The sequence below is a fragment of the Anticarsia gemmatalis genome, chromosome 12, assembly GCF_050436995.1.
Source record: "Anticarsia gemmatalis isolate Benzon Research Colony breed Stoneville strain chromosome 12, ilAntGemm2 primary, whole genome shotgun sequence".
Lineage (NCBI taxonomy): Eukaryota > Metazoa > Arthropoda > Insecta > Lepidoptera > Erebidae > Anticarsia > Anticarsia gemmatalis.
In genome coordinates, this window is record NC_134756.1 from 4,055,032 (window position 1) to 4,078,903 (window position 23,872).

General features: G+C 38.4%; 1 protein-coding gene across 7 annotated transcripts in view; it reads right to left on the bottom strand.

Annotated features, from left to right (window-relative positions):
- The window catches only part of mnb (minibrain), a 93,993-nt gene that overhangs the window by 69,034 nt on the left and 1,087 nt on the right, over nucleotides 1-23,872 (bottom strand). For 3 of the 7 annotated variants that reach the window (XM_076120415.1, XM_076120414.1, XM_076120421.1), the window contains exons 2-3: nucleotides 10,301-10,479; nucleotides 9,250-9,351 (exon numbers count right to left, since the gene is read on the bottom strand). In XM_076120415.1, the coding sequence (XP_075976530.1) occupies nucleotides 9,250-9,351; nucleotides 10,301-10,479 (281 nt within the window). Of the gene's footprint in view, nucleotides 1-9,249; nucleotides 9,352-10,300; nucleotides 10,480-15,774; nucleotides 16,215-23,872 lie in introns of those variants that run through there. The other 4 variants (XM_076120418.1, XM_076120417.1, XM_076120420.1 and 1 more) reach the window with 3 other exon arrangements.

Below are 23,872 nucleotides of genomic sequence, written 5' to 3' on the forward strand. Positions count from 1 at the left end.
ATTCCTATGTTTGTCGAGGTACATCAAAGTCAGCTGTTAGACAATGCAAGGTGCGGTGGAGCTGTGAATCAGAGACTGGCATCAGCTGATTCATTCGTCGGGTAAGCGGCCTTGCATGCACTGACTGTGAGAATGAATACACAAGTAACGTTAATCACCTACTTGACTGAAGGATATTTCGAGGTAAATATGAAGTAATAACTCTCATACATAACGAGTAATTAGTATTTTTACATGTACGGGTGGAAAATCAAGTTATTCTTTCGAGTTTATGAACATAAATGTAATACATCACTTAAACGTCGGCAAACCGTCAGACGATTTCTCTCGGTGATAATATTCTCGCCTCAAGAATGAAAATGAAACGTACAATTAACAATGATGAATGAAAGTCAGTAAGTTTGAATGTGCGATAACTGTTGCCGATCAAGTTTCGGAAACAAGGTGACATCAATGACCTGAAGGTGACCCGCACTTGAGTAATATAATAGTTTGATGAACCCGCGACTGTTTAGTTACTTGTTGGCTTTTCCACTTGACTTATTATTATTAAAATGTATTGAAATCTATGCGCAAAAATAATATTATACAACTATTTTAGTTGTTAGGTCCGTAAATGATCTGAGATATTTTCATGACGAATAATAATATGATACTATATTCTGAAATAGCACGTCATGTCTTCTTAAGTGCTTACAGTGAAACCAGTTTCTCAATGACAGAGTACGTTGTATAAATCGAACAAAAACCAATGAAACATAGCCTAGATGCGGTCGACGTAAAAACACTCGTTTTAAAAAGAAATATAAAAACAAAAAGTAAAAAGATGAAGCGTATTTACCCCCACCGGGGTGGGCAATAGAGGCAGCCGCCAACTAATTGCGAAAAACGAGATTAACGCTCACTGTACAGGCACTAAACGAGGATGGCTCTGTTTACCACCCCAGTTTCATTCCTTTTACAACACCACTAATAGACTTATTTTATTAGGGAGAAACGCCGAGATAACATTTATATTAGCAACTAAGTAATCATCGTTAAATCAACACTATTAAATGTGCTCATGCTCACTGATGTCCTAGCTAGACTGTCTCAAGTTAGTAATCAAAATAGAGTGCTTGGTCGGATACTATATTCAGTCTGGCTATTACCTACGAGTGTGACGACTGAGCCGTGATACGAGTATGTCTATAAAACGTCTTCTTGTTTACCTTTGAAAGGGCATTTATTTCATATTAACTTAAAATTGGCTTATTTGTTATCACAGTGAGGTTAACGACACAACATTTTGATGCAAGTTTTCATAGATGCAAAAAGTACCTTCACGCTAAATGACTGAAGACAGGACAATACGGCAATATTTCATACTCGAAGATATTTACGACCAAAACAAACAATACATATCAATAGTTTGTGTTGTAACCTCAAACACTGGTAAAACGGTGTGCAGGCTGCAGTTACATGAGACGACTGCGAGCGAGTAGAAAACAGAGGTGGCTAATTGCCGGTAACCGTACAAACGTGATTACTGCCAGTGCATCCGTGTACGCTACGTACATAACAGATAATATGTCCGTGCATTATGTCTTCTTTTCTTGTAAACCCAAAACGAAATAGAAAATTCCGTTAACCGTTACCGTGAAAATCACGAGTATCCTGTCCTGAGAAAAAGAAAATGAATGGTAAAGGTGAAAAAAAGTGTAACAAATCTTAGACCAAACAATAAGCAAACAATGTTTTATACAACTTTTGTTACAAATGAGACTAGACTCTAGATAGGTTTAGGGCCGATCCTTCCCTGACACAATCCAATTACTAAACAGGACTTGTTCAACAAGCTATACATCAGGAAAAGCGTGGTGCACACCACAGTATTTTAAAACAAAAACTTCGGAAGAAAATCTTAGAGCGACGGATCGCTTTAAAAGCGATTTATATTGAACCAACCTCGCTCTACTTATGACGGGGTCGTGGGAGGGTTAAAGATAGGGTAGAATAAAAAGTATTGTATTTTCGTGAATCTGATTCCACGCACAATGCCGCCAAGATGTCTCTTATAAGCCGAGGATCAGCAACAGTGACCCAAGAAAACAAGAGTCATGACGTTTTGCAAATCCTATGGTTATCACAACTAGCTTAGCAACAGTAGCTAATTTAATCAGAAGTAGATTGAACACTGTACCTTCGTGTTACAGTTAATATTAGTAGCGCAGGCTTAAATAAGAAAAGTCCAGGACAAAAGACATCGATGTAAAGTGTATAATTATTATTGTATGCCTTACATGAAAAGAAATAAATTATTAGTTTAGAAATAACATAATAAAATTATGCAGTGGATAGACAGCGACTAATGTGGATGATATTCCAAGCAATAGTCCCACTAATGAATACGTCAATCTGAAAAGAGAAGCTTTGACGTGCACTCCAACTTTGAATTGTTTTTTGAGACACCAGAAACACTACAATACACAAAACTTCGGAAACGAAGTGCTGGATTATTCATGACATATGGCTATTTAAGGAAAAATACGTAGACTCATCTATGTTTACGTCTGTATAATAAAGTACAGCCGTTTACAATTTCCGGGATTTTATTCGATCACTTAAATTGATGGTTCTATTTTAAGATCAATGATTTATTAACGCTGCTATAAAACTATAAAGCAAGAAGCGATAGAGTTTATATACTAAATAAAATTGTTATTTCATAATCCACGTTAGTTAAATACAAATCAGTGAAATTAGGGTATGATTGTGTTAAAGCCCCAATGTCCTTATCGACGGCTGTCTCCAAATAAAGGTAGTAATTAGTAAGTATGGCGCGAAAATTAAGGAGTCCTTCTTGTTCTCGAGACAAAAATCCAAAATTAGCGGCGAGTGGCAGCACAATAATATCCAACAAACTTAGAAATTAATTAAGGCAGGACAAATTATATTTCTCACAAAATTGAATGAAGACATTATTTCGGGGTGAAATAAAAGCTGGCGGGTTGTTTTCAAATGTTAATTTCTTGAGGAACGTTATAATTGTTCGTGTTATCTTATTTTTGTATGGAAACGTTTACGCGACGGAGAAACAATCGATTGGTTTTTAATAAGGCCACGTGGAACCACGGCTGACGGCCAACTTGCGACTTAATTATTGAAACCTTACATTCGGATGTTTTTGTGTTATTTGTTATAACATGTTATTTATTCCACCATATGATATTAAAAGCTACAATTTATTTCAATTTACCTTGTGTAAATCGCAGAAAATTATGGCGTTGAATTTGTATCTTTAATTATGAATGTATCTTCACATATTAATCTTCGCTCTTCCTGCTTGATAAATTTTATGATAGTAGGTTTTTATAGCAATTTGAAGAATTATGACGATCATAACATAATGGGTTTGCGTATTGCATGCCAGACAATAATTTGAAAACCAACAATTTTATTGATGTTCTTGTAGAGTAACGATGGAAGTGTCTTAACAGTCCTGGCATGAAAGTGCGAACAAAACTGAAGTATGCGTCGCATCGGATCAGTATCCAGTGCACGCAAGTGTGTAATAAGTCATAAAGTTACTTAATCGTCTCCTTGAAACACTTTATTATCAGACGGGTTATGGGCGCGACACACATTTCACAGTAAACACCGGTAACTTACTCTACACATGTAGGGACTTTAGTTTTTAACACATACAGTTGAACCGACACGCCTGTTGTATTCATGTGAATAATAAACTATGTATTTGCCCTAGCATTATTGTACTGTGAACAGAACAGGTGTGTTTCTTATTTTATACTTTTTCTTTCATATACTCGTAATATGTTTCGTTTGGCATTTGCGTTGCAATTATATTGATCGGCTTTAAAAGTTAAGATGAATCCAATTCGTCTTAACGTTTAAAGGAGGTTTCGAGGGTCTGTGACCTGAATTTTCTTTTGTATTCTAAACTTTACGACTCTTTTAGCATATGTATGGGTATTTAACACTGGAACCGTTAAGTGAAACATTGTGTAATCGATCACTTAGACTTGCCGAACATTCATGAAAGAAAATAACGGCCGACGATTCATTAATTAAACAAAGCGGCTACAGTCGGCGGTGACAAGCCGCGTCCCCATTCCCGCGAAAGTTTCAATACTTCGCTATTGGGGTTATCTGTGACAAGGTTGTAAGCAGAGGACCACCTGAGAAACGACGCAAACGTAAACGTGAACGTTTCCGAGTAAATCGTGAACAATGACCAGCTTCATGAGATCTCTGTGTGTTTATTGTGTACAATAATAAACTAGTTACCGAGGCAGCTCTAAACAAGCCGGCCGATAATGAAGGTTGAGCGATGTCAAGTAAATTTTAACACGCAATTAGTAACCCGCCGGACACCTTGGCACCGATCGACTGGGTGGTTCAGGGACGCGTGGCCGCAACCACCCGGCAAAATTCCGCCATACATACAACCGCACAGCAACCGAGGGTTAAGTTTGGACACGATATTTCGGGGGAGGTCGCGAATAGTTTTATTGTTTGATGCTTAACGCGCTTTTTTCCTACAAATGTCGATCATTGTTTTTCTGCACGCAATCGGATGGTTACGTACAGTAAAGATAGGATATAAGCTGATGTTTAATTTATAGTCCTAATTTCTTTCAATCTGAAAACCATCTACGTAATTGCCGTAACAGTTTGCTTCTTGGGGTGGCTTGTGAAACAAGTACGGAATAACACGGAAATGGATACAATTACGTTAATTAAAATGAAGCAATCGCAGTTTCAATTATAACATTTTTTCAATACTACATCCAGGTTCTAACAAAAATATTGAAAGATTTAACATATACATTCTATAATCTGGTGTGGAATAGATGTACTTATTTGTCGCTAAGCGGTCGAGTCAGTGTGCGTTGCCAAAGCGTTTTGTACGCTACGTCTTAATCTTAGTGAGCTCAATTTGGCAGTAGGGCGGCGTTGTATCTTGTGGATGGAAAACCGTGCGAGTTTCCAAGAGTAGGTAGACCGCACCCCGCCCTGTCGGCGCCGGCAGCCGTGTACAATAATCCGGGTGGCAACAGAGCGAGTGTGACGTCGCGCACTCACCTTGACTCACTTTAGTTGGCCCGTTTGCATTACACTGTTTGCTTGACGTGTACTCGTGATTAGTCTAGAGAAAGAGGCTTGCATATGTTTATTAGATACCGCAATATATCATCTCACAATTAAACAGTATGTCGCTGCATCTCCGATTAATCTTATCAAGGATACCACTGATAAATTTTCGAGCACATAACCGTAGAATCCAATGCAGACAACAAGATTTGAAGTAAATTAATAGAACACTTTCTTGTGAAACTAGCAGCGCTATGAATGGGCGATATCGCAATTAATTGCGAGCAGATAACTCAAACAGCTGATGCTCTGCCATTCGTGTCGTACCAACACGATAATATTCATGGGGCGAAAGCGTGCTCGTGACGCAGAGTTTTTACACAAATTCCATGTGCGTACATATGGGATTTTGTTACACTACACATGTTTATTACTAAATCTACGTCTCTGCAATATTTACTCGGCATTATCACTATATAAGACATATCAGAATTTTATCTGTCTTATTATGATGATTGGTTTTCTAAGATCGGAGTTTTTTTCTGTTGCAACTCATACGAATGAAGTATTTCATTTGATAAAATATCGATTGAGGGAACGAAGAAATTATTGTACATCTAATCGTGTCTCGGTCTAGACTGTCGATAAGGATAAAAAAGGCGACCGCAGCGGTTAACTGATCTGTGAGATTTCGATCTGAGAACGGTGGCTATCTCCTTGACTCGTTTCGTATTGGCATCGGCGGGTCGGCGTGTTGCGAAATTCGCCCACAGGCCGCAGGCGTTAGTCATTGTCGCCTATTGCATCCAGTGCAGGCAGACAGGCGTTGCTTCACACCGCGTTATATGCTCCATTTGAGACTATATTGATGAGGTATTGTATGCGGTTAGGTAACATGCACACGGTCTTTACAGTGTTCATATATTAGATAGACGCCTCTTAATATAATACTAAAACATATTTTCCCAAGTGTGTCATACGAAGGATATAAATAAAAACTGTATACTTATTTATTCCGCAATAGTTTTGGCAGGTAGCTAATTAGTGTTAAAAAATATGCTTCAGTGTTTATCAGGTCAACACGAGTTTCACTGAACAAATGTACAAATCTATTGTCCGTCAGCGGAATGCAAAAAACATGACGCAATTGGGTCATTCGAAACCAATAACTTCGCCGGCGTAACCGCAATGTGATATTAATAGACAACTACAGACAGACCGACACTGATTATTCAAGATTACTTACTGCTTTACGCCTGTCAATATTCATTTCTTAGCCTAATTAAAAGATCATTAGTAGAGATTCTGAGAAGAGAATTACAAGGAAGTAAATAAAGAAGTAAACCAATTTTAGTACACAATTTCGCAGAGGAAGCAAAAACCAATTATTGTTTTAATAGATTTATCAACAGATGTCGGAAAATCTCAATAGATAGTTTCTGATAAAACGATGATGGGAAGTGACGTAGGCTTAGACCAAATAACTGTTACGAGAGCGTCAGAGCTGGCCTTAAATTGATCAGTTAGCATCAGCACATTGGAATTTCTTTGTTTACGCGATATTGACAGCGTAACACAAGCGGCTGAATTTAGCACAAGTGCAAGCATTAACTAATAGCACTTTATGCCTAGCTAAACCGTTGTTGATGGTTAGCGAGCTTTTTGGAGGAAATTAACGAAGGTTTATACCCCATACAAAGAAAAATAAAACAAGCAAGGCTCCCAAATTTATTTCCAAAAAGGTATCAATTAATTCTGTGACAAAACTTAAACATTTTTTGAAAATTGAACAACACTTGTAAAGTTCGAAGAAATATTTACTTTATCCCTGTTAAGCTCAAGCAAGTCAGATTCAAAAGCCGGTACACCTTCAACTCCCACACAATGCATCACAACTGTTCCCTGGCATAGCGCCATGTAAACACACCACCAAATAGGGCAATGACCACCTTACAAACGCAAATAGAATCTTTTCTATTAATAATCGCGTCCGAAAATAAATAGAAAGAGGGGAGACACCACGTGTCTCTCGTATACTAAGATTAATTGCCTACCGCTCCAGTATGCTTGTAGCAAATGTTCCGAAATGGATTATAAAAGTTCTGTACAAAAATCTGGAAGTAATTACACAAACACATTGAATTTTTAATTAGTGATGACTGTGTTTTCCGTTTAGAATAAATCAACGTCCAGTTTTTTTCTGTCTGACAGCCAAAGTTCAAGATTGACGTAAAACAATCTTATCTGGCTGTTCCTTTGTCATTGGATTAAATAAAAATAAAACTGTTCGAGATCCAGGAGCAAACAAGATTTGTTAAATTTATTTTTAGACTTAAAGCTTCTGTTTACATGGCTCCGTAAATAGAACGTTTTATCCTAAAACGACTTGTGATTGTTTTGATTTGATGTTGCGTGGTGTTCGCTGTTTTTGGAGGGGTAAACGAATTCATCCTAATGGAGTCGATTAAGCCCAAACAAAAAAAGAGTTACGCAAGTATTTTTGATCAGCTCGATATGACAAGGATGTTGATTATTTATTTTCAGCCATGTACAACTCATTGTGCAATACTGATCAATAAAACAACATTGGACGAATCAACACTACATAAACACTGAGATGGTCTAATATAATGTGGCCGTTACCTAACAATTATAAAATTGACAGCGATGGTAAACATACAAAGGACTATGATCACTATCTTAATTTTCAACCATTTTTATGGTAAGAAATATGGTGTGCATTGCGTACGTCAGTGATAAGCGTTTTCCTTTAATGGAATTCCACACAAAGACAGAAGAAGCATCTTTTAAAACAATATTAGAAAACAATTTCCACTACGTCAAACTTTCCACGTTTGTCGGGTGGCGTCATTTGTGGCTCGTGTACGAGGAAAACTGTGACGCAGCGTTTATTGCGCCGAGACTTCGAGACCAGCGCTACCACGCCGCAGTGAAAATTAAAAGCCCCTAGTCACGTCTCGACTTTGCTCCCAATCAGTCGAGACTCGAGACGATCAGAGCCAGGGACTCGCTAGATCTGTTTATAGTAGAATTCAAATGACAGTCTATCGTCTGATCGCTCCGACTAATTGGGCATAACATCGATGAGTAGGGGCTTTTAACATACACGTGACTGTAAAGGTCATGCAGACTTGAGCTACAACGTATGCGCCGTAAACAAGACATTGATGGCGAAAGAAATCATATGCGTAGCAAGAAAATCGTTTTTAGAACGCAACCAGTTGCGCAGTGCGGTCACAGCATGATAGAGTTCCAAACACGAGCACTTTTCAAGTACAAAGACACACTGCACTTCGAGTTACCAAATTCAATGTTAGTAATAATAGCTACAAAAATCGATATTTAGGCAGGCCGTACGATATTTGTGTAACAGTGTACATTTAGAAGGGATGAGAATAGATAGCAATACAATTATTTTCAATGTGAAAATACGTATGGTAGCAGAATTAACCCGGTCACCGCTTCATTGAAGAGTACAGTCAGTAGTTCATTGAGAATTTTTTATTTACGATGCAATAAATCTGCTCCCACGCGACCCGGCCGCCTCCTAGCAACGGTTCGCCCACCGGCATCGAAAAAGGTCGGAACTGACAACGCGTGGTATGTACCTATAACGCCTCCTTTGTGGTATGTTGCAACAAATCGCTTTCAAAACAGTAACAACTACCAATGAACGCACGAAAACCGTCATGCATGTTCGGAATATTCAGTGTATTATAAATAACAACGGTTTAAAAATGAAAACATGATGCAAGGCTGATGAGCAATTTCCGCATACGACATGTAAACAATAATTACGAAAGTACTCGCAGTTTAATAGCTTCGAGCGAGAATCAACAATGGCGGTTGCATATATGGTGCGGAGTAAGTAAATTAATAACCGCAGATGACACCGGTTAATTCCGGATTAATCGAACAATCGGATGTTATTCGATGCGATGATCGATTGTTATTCGACGTTCCATCGAGTAATGTACATGTGACATAGTTGGATATAACATTTAAATCAGGCGTTGCTGGCTAAAAAGTTTCTTCCACTCTTTATCATCGAAACCGATGTAAAATACTTTATAGATAAGTGGGTATGTGTAATTAATTAAAGGTACATATATTATGGTTTTCGTGTTTACTCACCTCGTTTATGTGTTTGTAGGTTTTGATGAGGTCTACGCTGAGTTTCCGTAGCGGTGCTGTCGAGGGGTCTCGAAAGTGATGTGGTATTCGGGCCTGCATAGCCTGGGCAAGCGAGAAATATTGATTTATAATTGACAAAAACATAAAAGCGGACAACAAGCAATAACAAGCTAAGGACATTCAGGCGGTTAGGTTATTGCTACACTACAAAACAAAGCAAAGGAGTTTGGACTCACACTGATGGATAATGAAAATGAAATTAAACGATACGGTGTTTACAACGCAACAACATAAAAGGTATTAAATGTATAAAATAATAAAGGATTATCATAACATTGGTGAAGCTAAACAAGAGACGCACATAGACGTCTTAATACACGAGACGGTTTGTATAAACATCTATTCAATAATAATTACGTTGAACAATTGGTTCACACCTGAGGCGAGCCTACAATATCCCTAGCGCAATCAATGTCAGTAATAACCATAGATTACTCCAGCCAGATTATTCTATAGATTACCCGGGGACTATTAACGTCACAGAGCGAACCCGTCGATCGCAAATATCTGTCATTATCTAACAAAATTTGTATTGAAACGTGTTACCTCTGACACAATAGGAAGGAAACCCAATATTTTCGCGCGAGAAGCAGTAGTCGGGCACATTTATTAATTAACCCAGTCTAGACGAGGGGTATCTATCGATCGCTGGCTGTACGTATTCAACGCTAACTAAATACATCAGTAGCATTTGAGTGAAAGAGAACTTAGTTGTTGTAGGTAATTAGTGGCACTTTACTGACTAATTTATTTACTTGCGCGTAATGTCTAGACGCGCGTGGTTAATGGCTCTTTTAATAAAACAATAGGTGTGGCGCGCGGAGGTCACGGGTTTAAGAAACTTTTAGTATTGCACATGCGGGTGCAGTGTTGTATCCCATCATCTTTAGGAGGTACAACGGGCCACTTTACCGACTGACCAAGCCTTCTAACTGTTGAATTTGATAAGGACGTTAGTCCTGCTGAGCAAACTGCCTCGTGCATCATTTACCTGGGCGGGGGTATGGTAGCAGCAGAAAGCTCGGGGGTCGCGCACAGAGGCGCTCACCTGAATGTCTGATGGCGCGCTCATCGACGCCAGCTGGTCTTCCGCCACCAGTCTGCCGTACAGCGGCACGTGCCGCCTCTCGCCGCCAGCGGCCTCCGGCATGCCGCCGCCAACCACGCCCACTGCAACAAATAAACACAAATTAGCAAAGTAAGTAATCATCTTAACAGGCAATCATAAAAAACATACGTCTTGTGGTCTATTTAATACCGTCTCTTGTACATTTGGTACCATAATTAAACACAATTTATAATAATATATTTTCTGCCCAATAAAACTTCGCATGACATTTCTTGTAGTAAACGCAAACGCTATATTTGGCCGTTATAGGGACGCTGCCCCCGCCGCCGCGGCCGGCCCGTACCGTGCCGCAATACTAATATCGTGATATCTCCTAAACTATATGTCTAAATAACACACTGTAAACTGCAAAAATAATCTAAATTAAATGCTCGTGATGATGAACTTACTTATTTTGATAAGGATATATGTATTATTGGTTATATCACCAGTTAAACATCACCCAACGAATTAAATGTTTTTTTAATACAGAAAAGTAGTTTTTGTGACTTAAATAAAAAAGCTGGATATATGTCATCGCGAACTTTTTTGTAGAACTAATAAAGACCAATGTTTTTGCTATACATTGTTCTTACTTGTATCCAACGGTATAAGCGGCGCACGCACAAATGCAATCTTCAATTAGATTTTTTTTCTGACTTCTTGGACATAAATCGCTATAACTCAGCTAATATAGTTTCAATGTATTTCAATTATATATAAAAACCTGTCGGAGAAAATACTCTTTCTATTAGTGAAAACCGCATCAAAATCCGTTGCGTAGTTTTAAAGTTTTATGCATACGAAGGGACTACAGACAAAATGGGCGACTTTGTTTTATACTATGTAGTGATATTTTCTGCCCAATAAAACTTCGCATGACATTTCTTGTAGTAAACGCAAACGCTATCCGATCCTAAAAGAATAAAATGACGTGCCTTAAAAGTCCAAAACAGTATCCGGTACCTACCTACTCCTACCTAGGTACCATATATAAAACGTAACGCGTTTGTAACATAGTCATTCATCTGCCACGGACTTTGCACCTAGTACATTTTGGGATATGATTGTGATTTCAGTGCAGATGGATGCCGGAACAATATATTAATCAATAACCGTCACGCCGGTAATCCTGTGTGGGGGAGCCTCGGAACGGGTAAACACAGGTTTACCGATGTATGACAACATTTCGACGATGTTGGTTTTTGAATCCCGACAGACGTGGGGGTGAAACTGTCGGCATTATAGGGCTTAGTTCTAGTCCCGGACAATAACTGGGAAATTTCACGAGGCAACTTTAAAATATTTAAAATATGCTCGAAAAAAACTTGGCAATTATAATTAGGTGGGCAGGTACTTAAATGACTGTCTACAAATATAATTTAGGCGCTGAAAATGACTATTAGGTATACGGGGGTGATTAATAATTATGAAAAGCGTATTTGTACATCTTAGAAATTAGAACGTCCTTACTGAGCCAAATTCGTATAATATTTTTTCGTATCAATTGAATACTAAAAACGTCAACAACAACAATAAAAATATAATAAGCTAAAACCGTTCACGCACATCTAGTGATAATTTGTTGAAAACGAGTTACTAAACTTAGTCATTATCAGACGAATAGACGGCGCGGGCGGCGCATCTCAATCAATATAATATCGTAATAGCTCAAATGGCCGTGTGAACATGCCTCGTTCACCTGATCACCGCCCACTTGGTGCCGGATCCAAATACTTTATACGTTTATTAGAGGTGAATGAATCATTCCGGCAATAACTTGTTTCGCGGACTAAGGACTACGTCATCTACATGCGTTTATGGAGATTCGGTGGAAACAGATATTGTTTGCGATATGAGCACATATTTATTGATTGTGAGTATGACTCGACATGGGTGTTACTGCAAATTGATGGTCGAAATCAAATGTGTCACATCCGCAAATCACAATAGCTCGTTATGACTCATAGTACAGATTCTTGTAAGTATGGTTATTTTAGATCAGAAAAAATAACCATGAACAAACAATAGCGTTGATCAACGAGATTGCTTCATATTAGATCAGGACACAGTGTTTGTATAGAAGTACCTACCTACCTATAAATCGTTATTTTCTTAGCTATAAGCAAGTAGGTATCACGGTACTGTAGGTAATAATAAGTACAATGGCTTCAAAAATGTATTGTAGATCACAGGACAGAGAGCTACTGTAAATTGCATTTGCGCGACAAACACACCCCGCTAACTCCACAGCACGCAAAGTACCAGTTGGTCTACTACTACTCTCAGACAGAACATTTTGGTCTTTACCTACACGATATGCTATCTAGTTCAAAGTTCATAGCATATTAAGTTGTTTGTAAGAGCCTTGGTTGGTTCCACAAAAGCCGTAGAACAAGTCGCTAAGTATCGCAACGTCGAAGTTCTCACATCGCAATGTCCTCTCGGGGATGCTCCGACATGTCTCAAACCTGCGATGGGATCGTTGTCATCTCATTTTCTTGCTTTTGGGTTATAAAATATTCAGACATCCCTTAAAATATTCAGAAAAGCTGTTACATTTTGTTAGAAGATTGCATTTGTGCAGACTTGTTAAGTGGACTTTTAAACTTTTATAATTGTTTGAGAATGGAATACGGAAATAAATACAATGTTACTCTCTCCAGGATTTAACAACTCGAGAACAACTTCACACAAATTACGTGACTAATTCGAGTCTTAATGGCCGTAAATTTCGATCATCGCCGTCTTCTCGCAATAAAAAATTCATTTCAACCCGTAAAATTAAATCACCCAGTAAAATAAAACCCCATAAAACAAATTGTCCCTCAGCTAAGTTCGGTCGGCAATGTAGAAACGAAGGGGATTTTAATCAACTTCTGTTTAAAATGTTACTACTATTAAGTTGGATTCGTTTTAACATGTACTCCAAGGTGTGAGTGTGAACTTTATCGTGTTCAATCCAGAGGTCGCAGACAAGTTAATTTAGTCTTATTTATGTACCGTCTGGTACGACGTGACATTTCATAATAAAACACCGACGTTCGAGGCTCGCTAGCGACTTTTGCAGAGCGAAAAGTTTGTTGAACGTCTCGCAAGTTCTCATTACGTTACGTACACAGGTATCTATTTAAATTGGACCTAATTTTTGATGCCATTTCGTTTTATAGAAGCAACAGGTGTCAGGTATACAAGAGGTTTTAAGTAATAAAAAAGTTGTGTTTAAACACAATATTATAATTATTTCCCACAACAAGTAAATTTTGCAACTCACAGAAGTAGAAAGTATGATGTGAGTTACACTTTTAATATGGGCACTGTCCTATTCCGTTATAGGGTACTAGTAACTTTTTTTTATCATCTCGAGTATTTCTAATAAAAGATTGCATACGAAGAATCTTACAATCAAACAAATGCAACGTCAACATTGGTAGCCTATCAGGCCTATTATCAAGTACGTATGCGCACGCGCATACGATGTGTTATCGTCACTCACACATGTAACCCCAACGAGTATGCAACTGCGTAGTTTATTGTGAAACGTACTGTAGTGTGCAAAAAACATTTTGCGAGTTCGCTTTTTATTTAACAATTCGCAAATATAAACATGTTTATTTTTTATTAAAACTGTTGTTCGCACGGAGATTCAGTACTGGTGCATACGTTGTTTGCTAACAATACGATGATTGGACACAAATTGTTCAGGTGAATGTTTCTGTTTTATATACGTTTATTGTTTAACAGTTAAGCGGGGGATTTTTGTCCGATATCTCTACGCACCTTTTTTTAAAATATTTAAGACATCAATTAACAAAGTATAATTCATTGCAGTTAAAAAAAACACAACTCAAAGCAGGCAATTTCTACTCAACAAACATATTGTGATCCAATTTATTTCTTTATTTCGAAACGAACAGAAATGCGTTGTGCTTATAAGTTAAAATTCTGCCTACCAATAACGCATTAGATGTTACTCTGTAACTGCCAACACTACATTTTTGTTAAAATGCATCTTCTTAAGGGCAACACAAACGCTAAACCAATAATATACTCGTGGCATACATAAATATGTTAAAATTATCTACATCCGGATAACTCTCCGGACGCTCAGATGAATGGATGTACGACGCCGCTCCGATTGAAAATCAGGCCGCATCCGCCTATTAGCATTATAAACATTCTTACTAGTTCCGTACAAACCGAACGAACATCTGACAAACCAGTGCACATTTATGAATGGACAGTGGACACTCTTTTCATTTTACAGATACATTAATAAAATTCGATACATCCCATCCGCTACGCTTTCTTTACAGGCCAATTTTTCAATTTGATTATCTGCCAATGACAAAATGCAGTGATGCCGTTTCCCTTTCATGCCACAGGCGATAAATACATTAGGACTATACGACAATTCGGCGTAGAAAGGCGGCATGCGGCGAAAGCGCACGCGATTTCTGTAGCTGAGCTGCGACTATAGGAGATATTATAACTAGTTTGCATTTAAACTGCGCAGTAAAAGCGACCAGGGTATGTAGACCTCTGCGACAAGGTCGGGCTCCCCCTTGGAGTTCTCAATTTGGTAGTGTAAAGGGAGGTGTGGGTAACGATGTATGACGAAGGTATCGGGCCGACGAACGGCGGAGACGCGCTGCTACGTCATCGGTGTGGTGTGCGAGCCATTTGGAACCGGCCGCGGTGCCGGCCGACAACCTGTGGTAGCTATGTCAGGAATGTGACTAGCCTCCGGTAAATTGGCGTGGGAGGTGCAAGATACCAACGTTCGCTGTTTACAATCCGCAATTGCAATTTTCGTTCTTAATTAATTTAACATCACATGTTTACGTATTTACCAATTAAACTGCATTTATTGTTCTCTTATTAACATTAGATTACTTATAAATTCCTGAACTCACTAATTTCCTCGGCTAGTTTCGTTTATATTAACATTTCTAGAAAAAACGTCTTCGGTAACAACATACCTACATACATAGCCGGTTAAAAATTTTAGCATAAATAAATAGTATTAGACTGTTATAGTTTATTACCCTCCATATCAATCAAAGGTTATCAATATCGTGATTATTGTAATAGTAGCACGATCTTTTGTGTTTCTACTACATGGGCCAATTTGTCGAGGGTATAGTAATAACTTTAATTTAATAGAATTAAGCACAAGGTCGTATTAAAACCATGACATGGAAGTTTAAGTAAAATGTATGGTCGATCGTAGTTCGATGTAACTGCGCAGTTCTCGAGTATAGACTTCGAGGAATCCATTAAGGCGATCTCCTTGACGCATTACTGGTGGCATTGCCACTCGGGGAACTATTGAACGATAACATTGTGAAACTTACTATTGCCAGTGTCGTTTTCTAAATAAATGGACATCACTACACAACACTTATCAAATAGTAAACAACACTACACAAACAAATATAATCACAAAATTAACTTTTTAAGTCACAAAGCACCACTTGTCTAAACCGAACATCGTAAGAAATCATTGTCCGCACTGGACGCAAACAAGGGAATGCGTTCATCGTATTATTTCTACGTGTAAATAGTGATACATAGTTTATTTCGGCGTGGATGAGCACAAAACGTAGTCGTTAAACAATCAATGTGTCGGTGAGCTGTGGGCCGGCATCGTCGTCGGCGCGTCCTTGCCCGCGTCACCCGTGTTATTGTTGTGAAACAATGTTTATACACGTGGCGGTGTTGATGCGCACTTCGCGTCTCCGTCGATAAGGACGCTATGTCGGCACGGCCAGCCCGCCACAACTAACGCGCGAAACCAATGCTTGCTAGTAATAACCGAACGGAAGGCCACGTGATTCAGATGACAAACGCGTCGGTAAACTATACACCGACCGATACAGCCATGCTTAACCATCTGTGATTTACTATCAAATCTCCATGTCAGGACGTTAAATGATTACTTACGAGTCGATGTTAATGTTAAATGACGTCGTAATTGTACTGTCGTCATTAAAATTTTGCGTGATTACATTTTGTCACTTGTTAGTCCAAAAAATTGAAGAAGTAGTAGTAGTAACTAGTAAGTAGATATACTTATTAGGTAAATCTGTCTGTGGTCTCTATTCAAACACTTCACAGTATAGCAATATCCTACCAAAGTCTTTGAAGCATTAGGGGGAAAAGCGCAGGACCCGCACCTCGAACAGTCATATGCATAAAACTACACGAATTCCTTTTTTCTCGGCTGCTGCCAGCCACGCAATTTCTCCGATTGTATGCAAATCCTCGGCGCAAACAAAGAATGAAAAAGCACCGACGCAGACGTTCGCTCCATCCCACCTGTGTCCTCCCATCGCGTCCGTCTGAGCTGCGGGCAAACTAGCGACCGTTGCGACGCAATCCAACCGAGAGCCGCACCGTAAACAACCACGATATTATTCCTGAATAGATCTCATCTCTTTACATATCGACCGCCACCGTCTTGTCGAGCACGCTTTTATTAGCCGTCTTCAACTAGTGAATTATTCAGCGGGTATTCTATTAAGCACTTAGGCAGAAGAATAATGCATCTAGTAGATTTTCATAGTGGCAGGGTCGGCGAGCGCGTCGCATAAACATCACCTTGGCCCGAACGGCGCTCGGCCCAAGTGGAAAATAGAATCGAATGCATCAGAATGTGACCCATTTAATGAAGTGTACGATAACAAATAGTCTCGGTATGTGTGTACAAACTTTATTAATTTATATCGTTACATATTCATAGAGTATCATTCTCATTAGTAAACAATGATAAACACGGCAGTTGTCATGTATTCGCGATTGTATTATCAAACTTTGGCATGTAGTGTAAACGAGCGGTTTATTGACTGTTAAGTAAAAGAATACATAAAATGATTATGATTAGGTTTGCTTACGTCACATAAACGTGGTACCGATTACGCTGTTGTTGGGGAGCCTCAATTTGTGGAATTAAAATGTTATTCTAGAAACTTCGCAAATTATAATTTATTACAGAACTACTCAGGTGTGTTGCGCGTGTGTATGGGGGACATTAATAAAGATACCGGGTTATGCTGGATTACAAATTTATTTTTAAATTTTTGTAAGATACTATTACCCATCCTAGTGTAAATAAATTAAGTTAAGTACCTAACTACAAATATTATGCAACATATTTGAAAGATCGATTCTATTATTACTATTCGATTATAAATAGATACCTATTTATTTGACAAAAAGTTCGTTGACAATGAATAAACTTCTCAAAAAATATCTAAGCACGAAGGTCGAAAGGATGTCATTAATAAAAATATCGCGCGCGCTGTGTGGTGTCACGGCGACAACACGTCACCGGGTGGCACGCGGCGGCGACGTCTTCGGCGGCGGCGTTGAGGCAAGCGCGGTGCAGATGGTAGCATGCGAGGCCCGCGAGGCCACAGGACGGGTCCAAGGCAGGTTTAACGGCCGGCCGCCCGCCTGTCTGGCCGTTCACCCGGGGCCCGCGCGGGGGCGAAACGTGCGCGAAAACACCGCGCCCGCGCCGTTATCGCCGCACGCTCCGACTACACATAGCCAAACGTTTTCCTTTGTCGTGTTATCTCTTTCTGTTTCTTAATGGAAGTACAGGACGCAGCGCAAACGCGCTGAGTGTGAACACAACACTACAATACGTAGATACAAGGAAGCGATACACGATTGTGTATCTTATCTAGTTTGAGCTAGACATTGGCGCGGATTGGACCCTAAAATTTGTATTTTTTACGAAACATTTGACGGTAATGTAATGCCACGTGTACTTTAACATACCTATGAGGAAGTAACGAATATCTAAAGCTTTAGTAGTTAATTGCCCATCAACACACTTGTGAGTAATAAAATAGGTACCAATAAGAGCACGAACGTAAGTATGGTCAAAAATATTGTTGTTGTTATGCGAGGTTTTTCAATACAAGACAATGTTAAGTATATTACAGCTACGCGTGACGTCGAATGATGCTGAGTACTGCATTAAAGACTTGAGTCCGCTTGCTTAACATCTAAACGTCAGTTACCGCCATTCTTCTCATCATATAACGGAATAAGATGCAAATACATAGGTAACTAGGTATCTAGTTTAATTAAAATAAATATTTTTAAATCAATTAACTTTTACCAAAAAATTACTTACTTAATTAACGTGCATTAAGTATGTGCTATTGAGATGAACAGTTGCTTAAGCAGTTCAAATGAATATTTGCCAGTTATCGATGGTTTATTTTCATGACCGGGTTAATATTGAATGAAGGTTTCTTTTCCTAAATCCCAACAATTCACTGAGCACGATATGCACAATTTGAATGTCAAACAAGATAAAGATTGTCGAAAAACAGTAACACCGATTACAGTCAACTGAACATTAATAACTTTCGACTCAACGAGACCGCGTTCCGTCCTCAACTTTGTTTTGGTATCAGGTACCAACCTACATGTCATAATAATATGACACAAGCCTATGTTTGTCTCTTTGTACACCATAAACCTTCTATTGGTTTACTAGAAAAAAAATACATTAACAAAAAATATAAAATAGACATATACGCGAACATGCATATTTTTAATTATTTTTTAGTCTGACTGTCGATTTGGCGCAGTAAATAGGCACAATCGACTAAGTATTTTTTATGAAAAATGTACTAGTATCTCAAGGCACTGTCGCAAACCATTGTCCAACGTCCAGCATCCTAACTCGAGCGAGATAAGTGTGTCGCTCTAGATTGTGCAGGCGGCCACCGTTGCGACGATGATGTGCAAAAACTCAGCGGTCAACGACGCTGGGGCCCGATGGGGATGCGCCACACCACCAAAACGGGCTCAGACATTATTCATTGTTCGTATTAACCTACACGATCATTAAACGACATCTGACGCAATACACTTCCTACCTACATATTATATTTTATTGTTAGAAGCAAATTAATGCAATCTTATATGGATTGTACTGAAAGAAAGAAGTGATTGAAAGGGGTTGATCCACAAAACAAATAAAGATTATGATGATAAGGTTGAAGATAGGTTTATAATTTACAGCAAACCCATTTCACCTGTGATATATAGGGAGACTTAATTAAATGTCCAAGACAATCCAGAAGTTGGATACTTTCTGATACCCATTAAATGACCATCAATTTAGTTTGGTCTTGAAAGGTCTCGAGCAGGAAGTCGCACTAAGGGCAATGAACACGCGAGTGTGAAGGTCGCAAAAATAAATAACTACGTATTACATTTGCTGTCGGATAAACTGATAATATTATAGCAACTACGGAGTCGAGGGTTGCCTTATAACATTCAAGTCTCTGTATCTGTGTAATTAAACTAAACAAACCAGCAATTATCAAATTAATACAACACAGTAAATATTATATTGTTTATCTGTATATCGACGCAGTACTTTTTAAATAAAAACTAAAAATTATATTATCGGAGTACCTAGACAGTTTAACCAAAAACTAACAGACGCCACACATTCATCGCGTTACCGTTAAGTCTTGATGCTTTCCATACTCATTCAATTATTAAAATAACAGCACCGTTGGACGCGCAAAAACCTTAGCAGCCGGTCGATGACACCAAGGGGCACTTTAGGGCTGACTCCGACACACTTCGTCAACTTCGTACCAACTTATAAAAATACTTAATTTATTTTCCTTATTTGAAAAAAGTAAGCAGAATTTGGTGTGATTTGCGGGTTTACAAAATACTTTCGGATCTTGCGTTATTGAATTCGAATACTTTCTAAATAGCATCATTGACGTGTGTTGCAATTAAATCTTGTTTAATGATTATGAGGAAGATTTTACAATTTTAAGTTTGGATGTGTTCAAGAGACAAAGCCAATTCAATTAAATTAAGAATAGATTGTTGGTACCTAAGCAGGTAATGAAAGTTTAGACACAAAATATAATATGTCTGGCGATCACTGGCTCATTGGAGAAATCTTTCCTATTTGCATAGGTACCTGAATGCCCACACAGATATTAGCCCACGCTACCCACGTATTGTCCTCGCCTTTATTAATAACTACCCCGACTCGATTGTTATTGAACTTTGTTATTTAAAGAGAGCGTATTGACAAGAATATTTAAAAATTCGCGCAATTAAATCTATTTTTTGTACTAGAACTATTAACACGTGTATCGTGATAATGATTGACACAATATTTGTTCAGGAAATCGTTTTAAAGGTACTTTGTTATGACTTTGGAACTCATTAAAACGTGTCGTTCTCTTGAGTTTAATGTTACTTTATTACGACTTCTGACCCAAGAAATTTCTAATTATTCGAGACAATTTCACCCGCACAATGCGTACTTGCGTACAGACAATTTTGGTGGGGAACGATAAATCGTCGTTCCGCATTCCGATGTGAAATTCATTCACGGGTCGTAACGAAGTCGTCTAGACTGTGTGTCGGAGAAAGGTGACCATTCACCGGCCGGCTTGACTCGCGAGGCGGACCGACTCCGCTCCCACAGACGTGTAAGTAACTGGTTAGTAATCGACTACGTTATCATGTGAACACATTACATTTTTTATGGATTTTCGTACAGCTTCAAGATACCGTTCGATTTGACTTTTTGAACGCAAAGTTGCGTTCAAAAAGTCAAATCGAACGGTAAACCTACTTAGGTACCTGCAACTTAATTTGCAAGATTTATTGAACCATTCTTGATCACTATAGTATTCTATAGTGAAAGTTAGAATCTGACTTTGTTGTCGAATCTAAATAATTATCTTTGTCGCGTTTAGAGTAAAATCAAATACGGATTACTATTCAGAATAGAATAAATACAAGATAAGTTAGTACCGAAAGAGACCACGGCTAAAGGCCATAGTTTTATTGAATGTGTATGTCAACATAGCGGTAATATATTCCCATAATACGGCAAACAACAAGGCGGTATCGGCACAAACAAAGTACAAAACTAAATAATGTAAGTCTTGTAAGCGACCACTTTCCAAACAACACGATATCATCTACATGACGGCGGTGCACGAGCGTTTGGTTTTAATGACAGCGCACCGTGAGGCCAGCATCCGCGTAGCAACAGCTTTCAGACAGTGAATGAAAGTTGATCGCGGCGGAAAAAATGCGAGACCGCCGATGGTTCCGGCACAAACGACCGCCGTAAATATTTGGCACTCGGATCCCGAGCCGCGGCCCGACCGCCGCATTACAATTTTCATCGACGTTTCAGTACCCTAGAATTTTTAAAATACATTGTAGCTCTGTCCACTTTTCTTTTTATAATGTTTCTGTCGTGAGGCGAATTCGCTTTTTTCTAATTTATTCTACTAAAATTTTGTTTCCTCAAACACTGAGATGAATTAGCATGTTTTATTTCGCATTTATGAATGTTAAATAAGTTTTTACCGAATTCGTATGAAGCCTTCATCCTTATCCTTATAAGTGAGGAAGATTGCACATTTAGCGCGCTGCTTCCGAGGAAATCCTTGATGATTATTTACACAGAACGTTCAACCGTAAACAGTGCAAATAGCTGCCAAGGTGGTCAGTCACCTAGTTTTTTTTGTTATTTTCTACGTAAAGCTCGTATACACAATACAGCGATGAAATATTGCGAATTATTGTGTATTATTGCACTTTAATTTACTAGTATATTAGCGAAATGTATACTGTGAACGTATAACATAATCCAACTAAGAGATTAGGTATGTCAGTATTGGTTTGTATAGAAATAAGATTTTATGCATAAATAAATATACTTTAGAAGACCTGAATTTTAGCCTTTCGGCTCAGGTATCTTAGTAACTTTATTGGGACAACCGGTTATGTTATGACGTCAGGTACTAAGAAATAAAAGTTGATATTTATAATGACTGTATTTCGCAAATGATATAGTCACCTAATCTAAAATCAGGGTAGTCTGTCCCGGATTTCACAGAAACTGGGTATTAAGAGCAGTCTTTGTGTTATTTAGAACTGGCAAATGCAACGATCTCCAGTACAGTGCCAAAAGCGTGGGAGGTGAGAGTCGTCGGGCATCACCACCGGAAAATCGAATAAAATATAGGTGTAGCCCGACTTAAAACGACTCATCAGTTTAACAAACTGCTGTTGGAACACTTACAGAGATTATTACTGTATTACATTAATCATTTTATTTGTTTAAGTGGATATTATTGTTATTGACGTTCCCCAACGTGTGTCAATAGTAAGAACGACGAGGTGGCTGATTTACTGAAACGATATGCGGGATCGATATGGAATTGCTGAAATCTTAGGCAAGAATGGTGTTATCTAATAAAAACGTCAATGCAAGCACCCATCTGCGAGGGTCGAACACAGAATTAGGTTAAAGGTTGGGGAGGTCGACGCCGCGCGTTAAACAGTTTTAGGGTCGCGGCTATATGGACCGATCATAATTCACCTCCAAAATAAACTACAAATTATGTCATAAAACAATCTTCTATATAAAACAATTGCATTGCTTGGTTAATGCAGTGCCACTTGATGCAGTTGTATATAAACCTGAACATGTTATTTGCTGCTCCTTGTTTGTGTCAAATGATTGATGGATGTTCTAGTACTTCTGAGATTTTAAGACCACATTTTAGAATAATTTCATATAAATATTTACCTTGGCATTTCTTGTGGTGAAATAATTACTAAATTAACTATTTTACATGATTACATTACATAAAATATGATAGATGCTGGCTCCACATGTCAGGGTTTGTTCTAAATACTAATTAGTTAATGGTATGAGATAATTTTGGGAATCTAATCAACTGTATATGATTGAAGCAGTGCACCTCATCTGTGTGCTAGTGGAAAATCAGGTCAAAGGGATATGGGGCAAGTTGTACTTATATCCTACAGGTGAAACACAGAGGGCTGTGTGCATTCAACAATGTACACCTATAGGCTTTAATCACCTGCATTTGTTTAGCCTGATGTACCATTAAAGGAGGTCATGGCATGGAAAATTGTATTATGTCCAATGAAACAAGGGCCCCATGTGATTTGATTCACTTGAACTGTTTCAGGGTAGGGTAGGGTGAGATCAAAAGAGACTGTGATAAGGAGGTTTAAGTGAATAGTTGCATGGAAGTAGGGCACACTGTTACATAGCAACTATACTGGAGGCAATACTTAGTAAGTCAGGCATATAAGTTGGAATTTTGGAATATTGTGTGAATATCTAACTTTCTCTAACAAATGCAATGAAAATGATACAAGGAAAATAATTACATATTCTTAACTTATCTGTAGTTCTACCAACAAGCTTCTACAGGTTTGATATGAGTTTTTAAGGTAGTGTTTACATAAACAAAAATACCATGTGCAAAAATTGCAAGGGTTGTTTTCTTGGCAGTGTTTGGGGATAGGTGCCTACTGACTACTATCTTATCTGTGTGTGGAATGTGCAAAACAAACTATGGACCTGAGGATATTAGAAATTGTTTACTATGA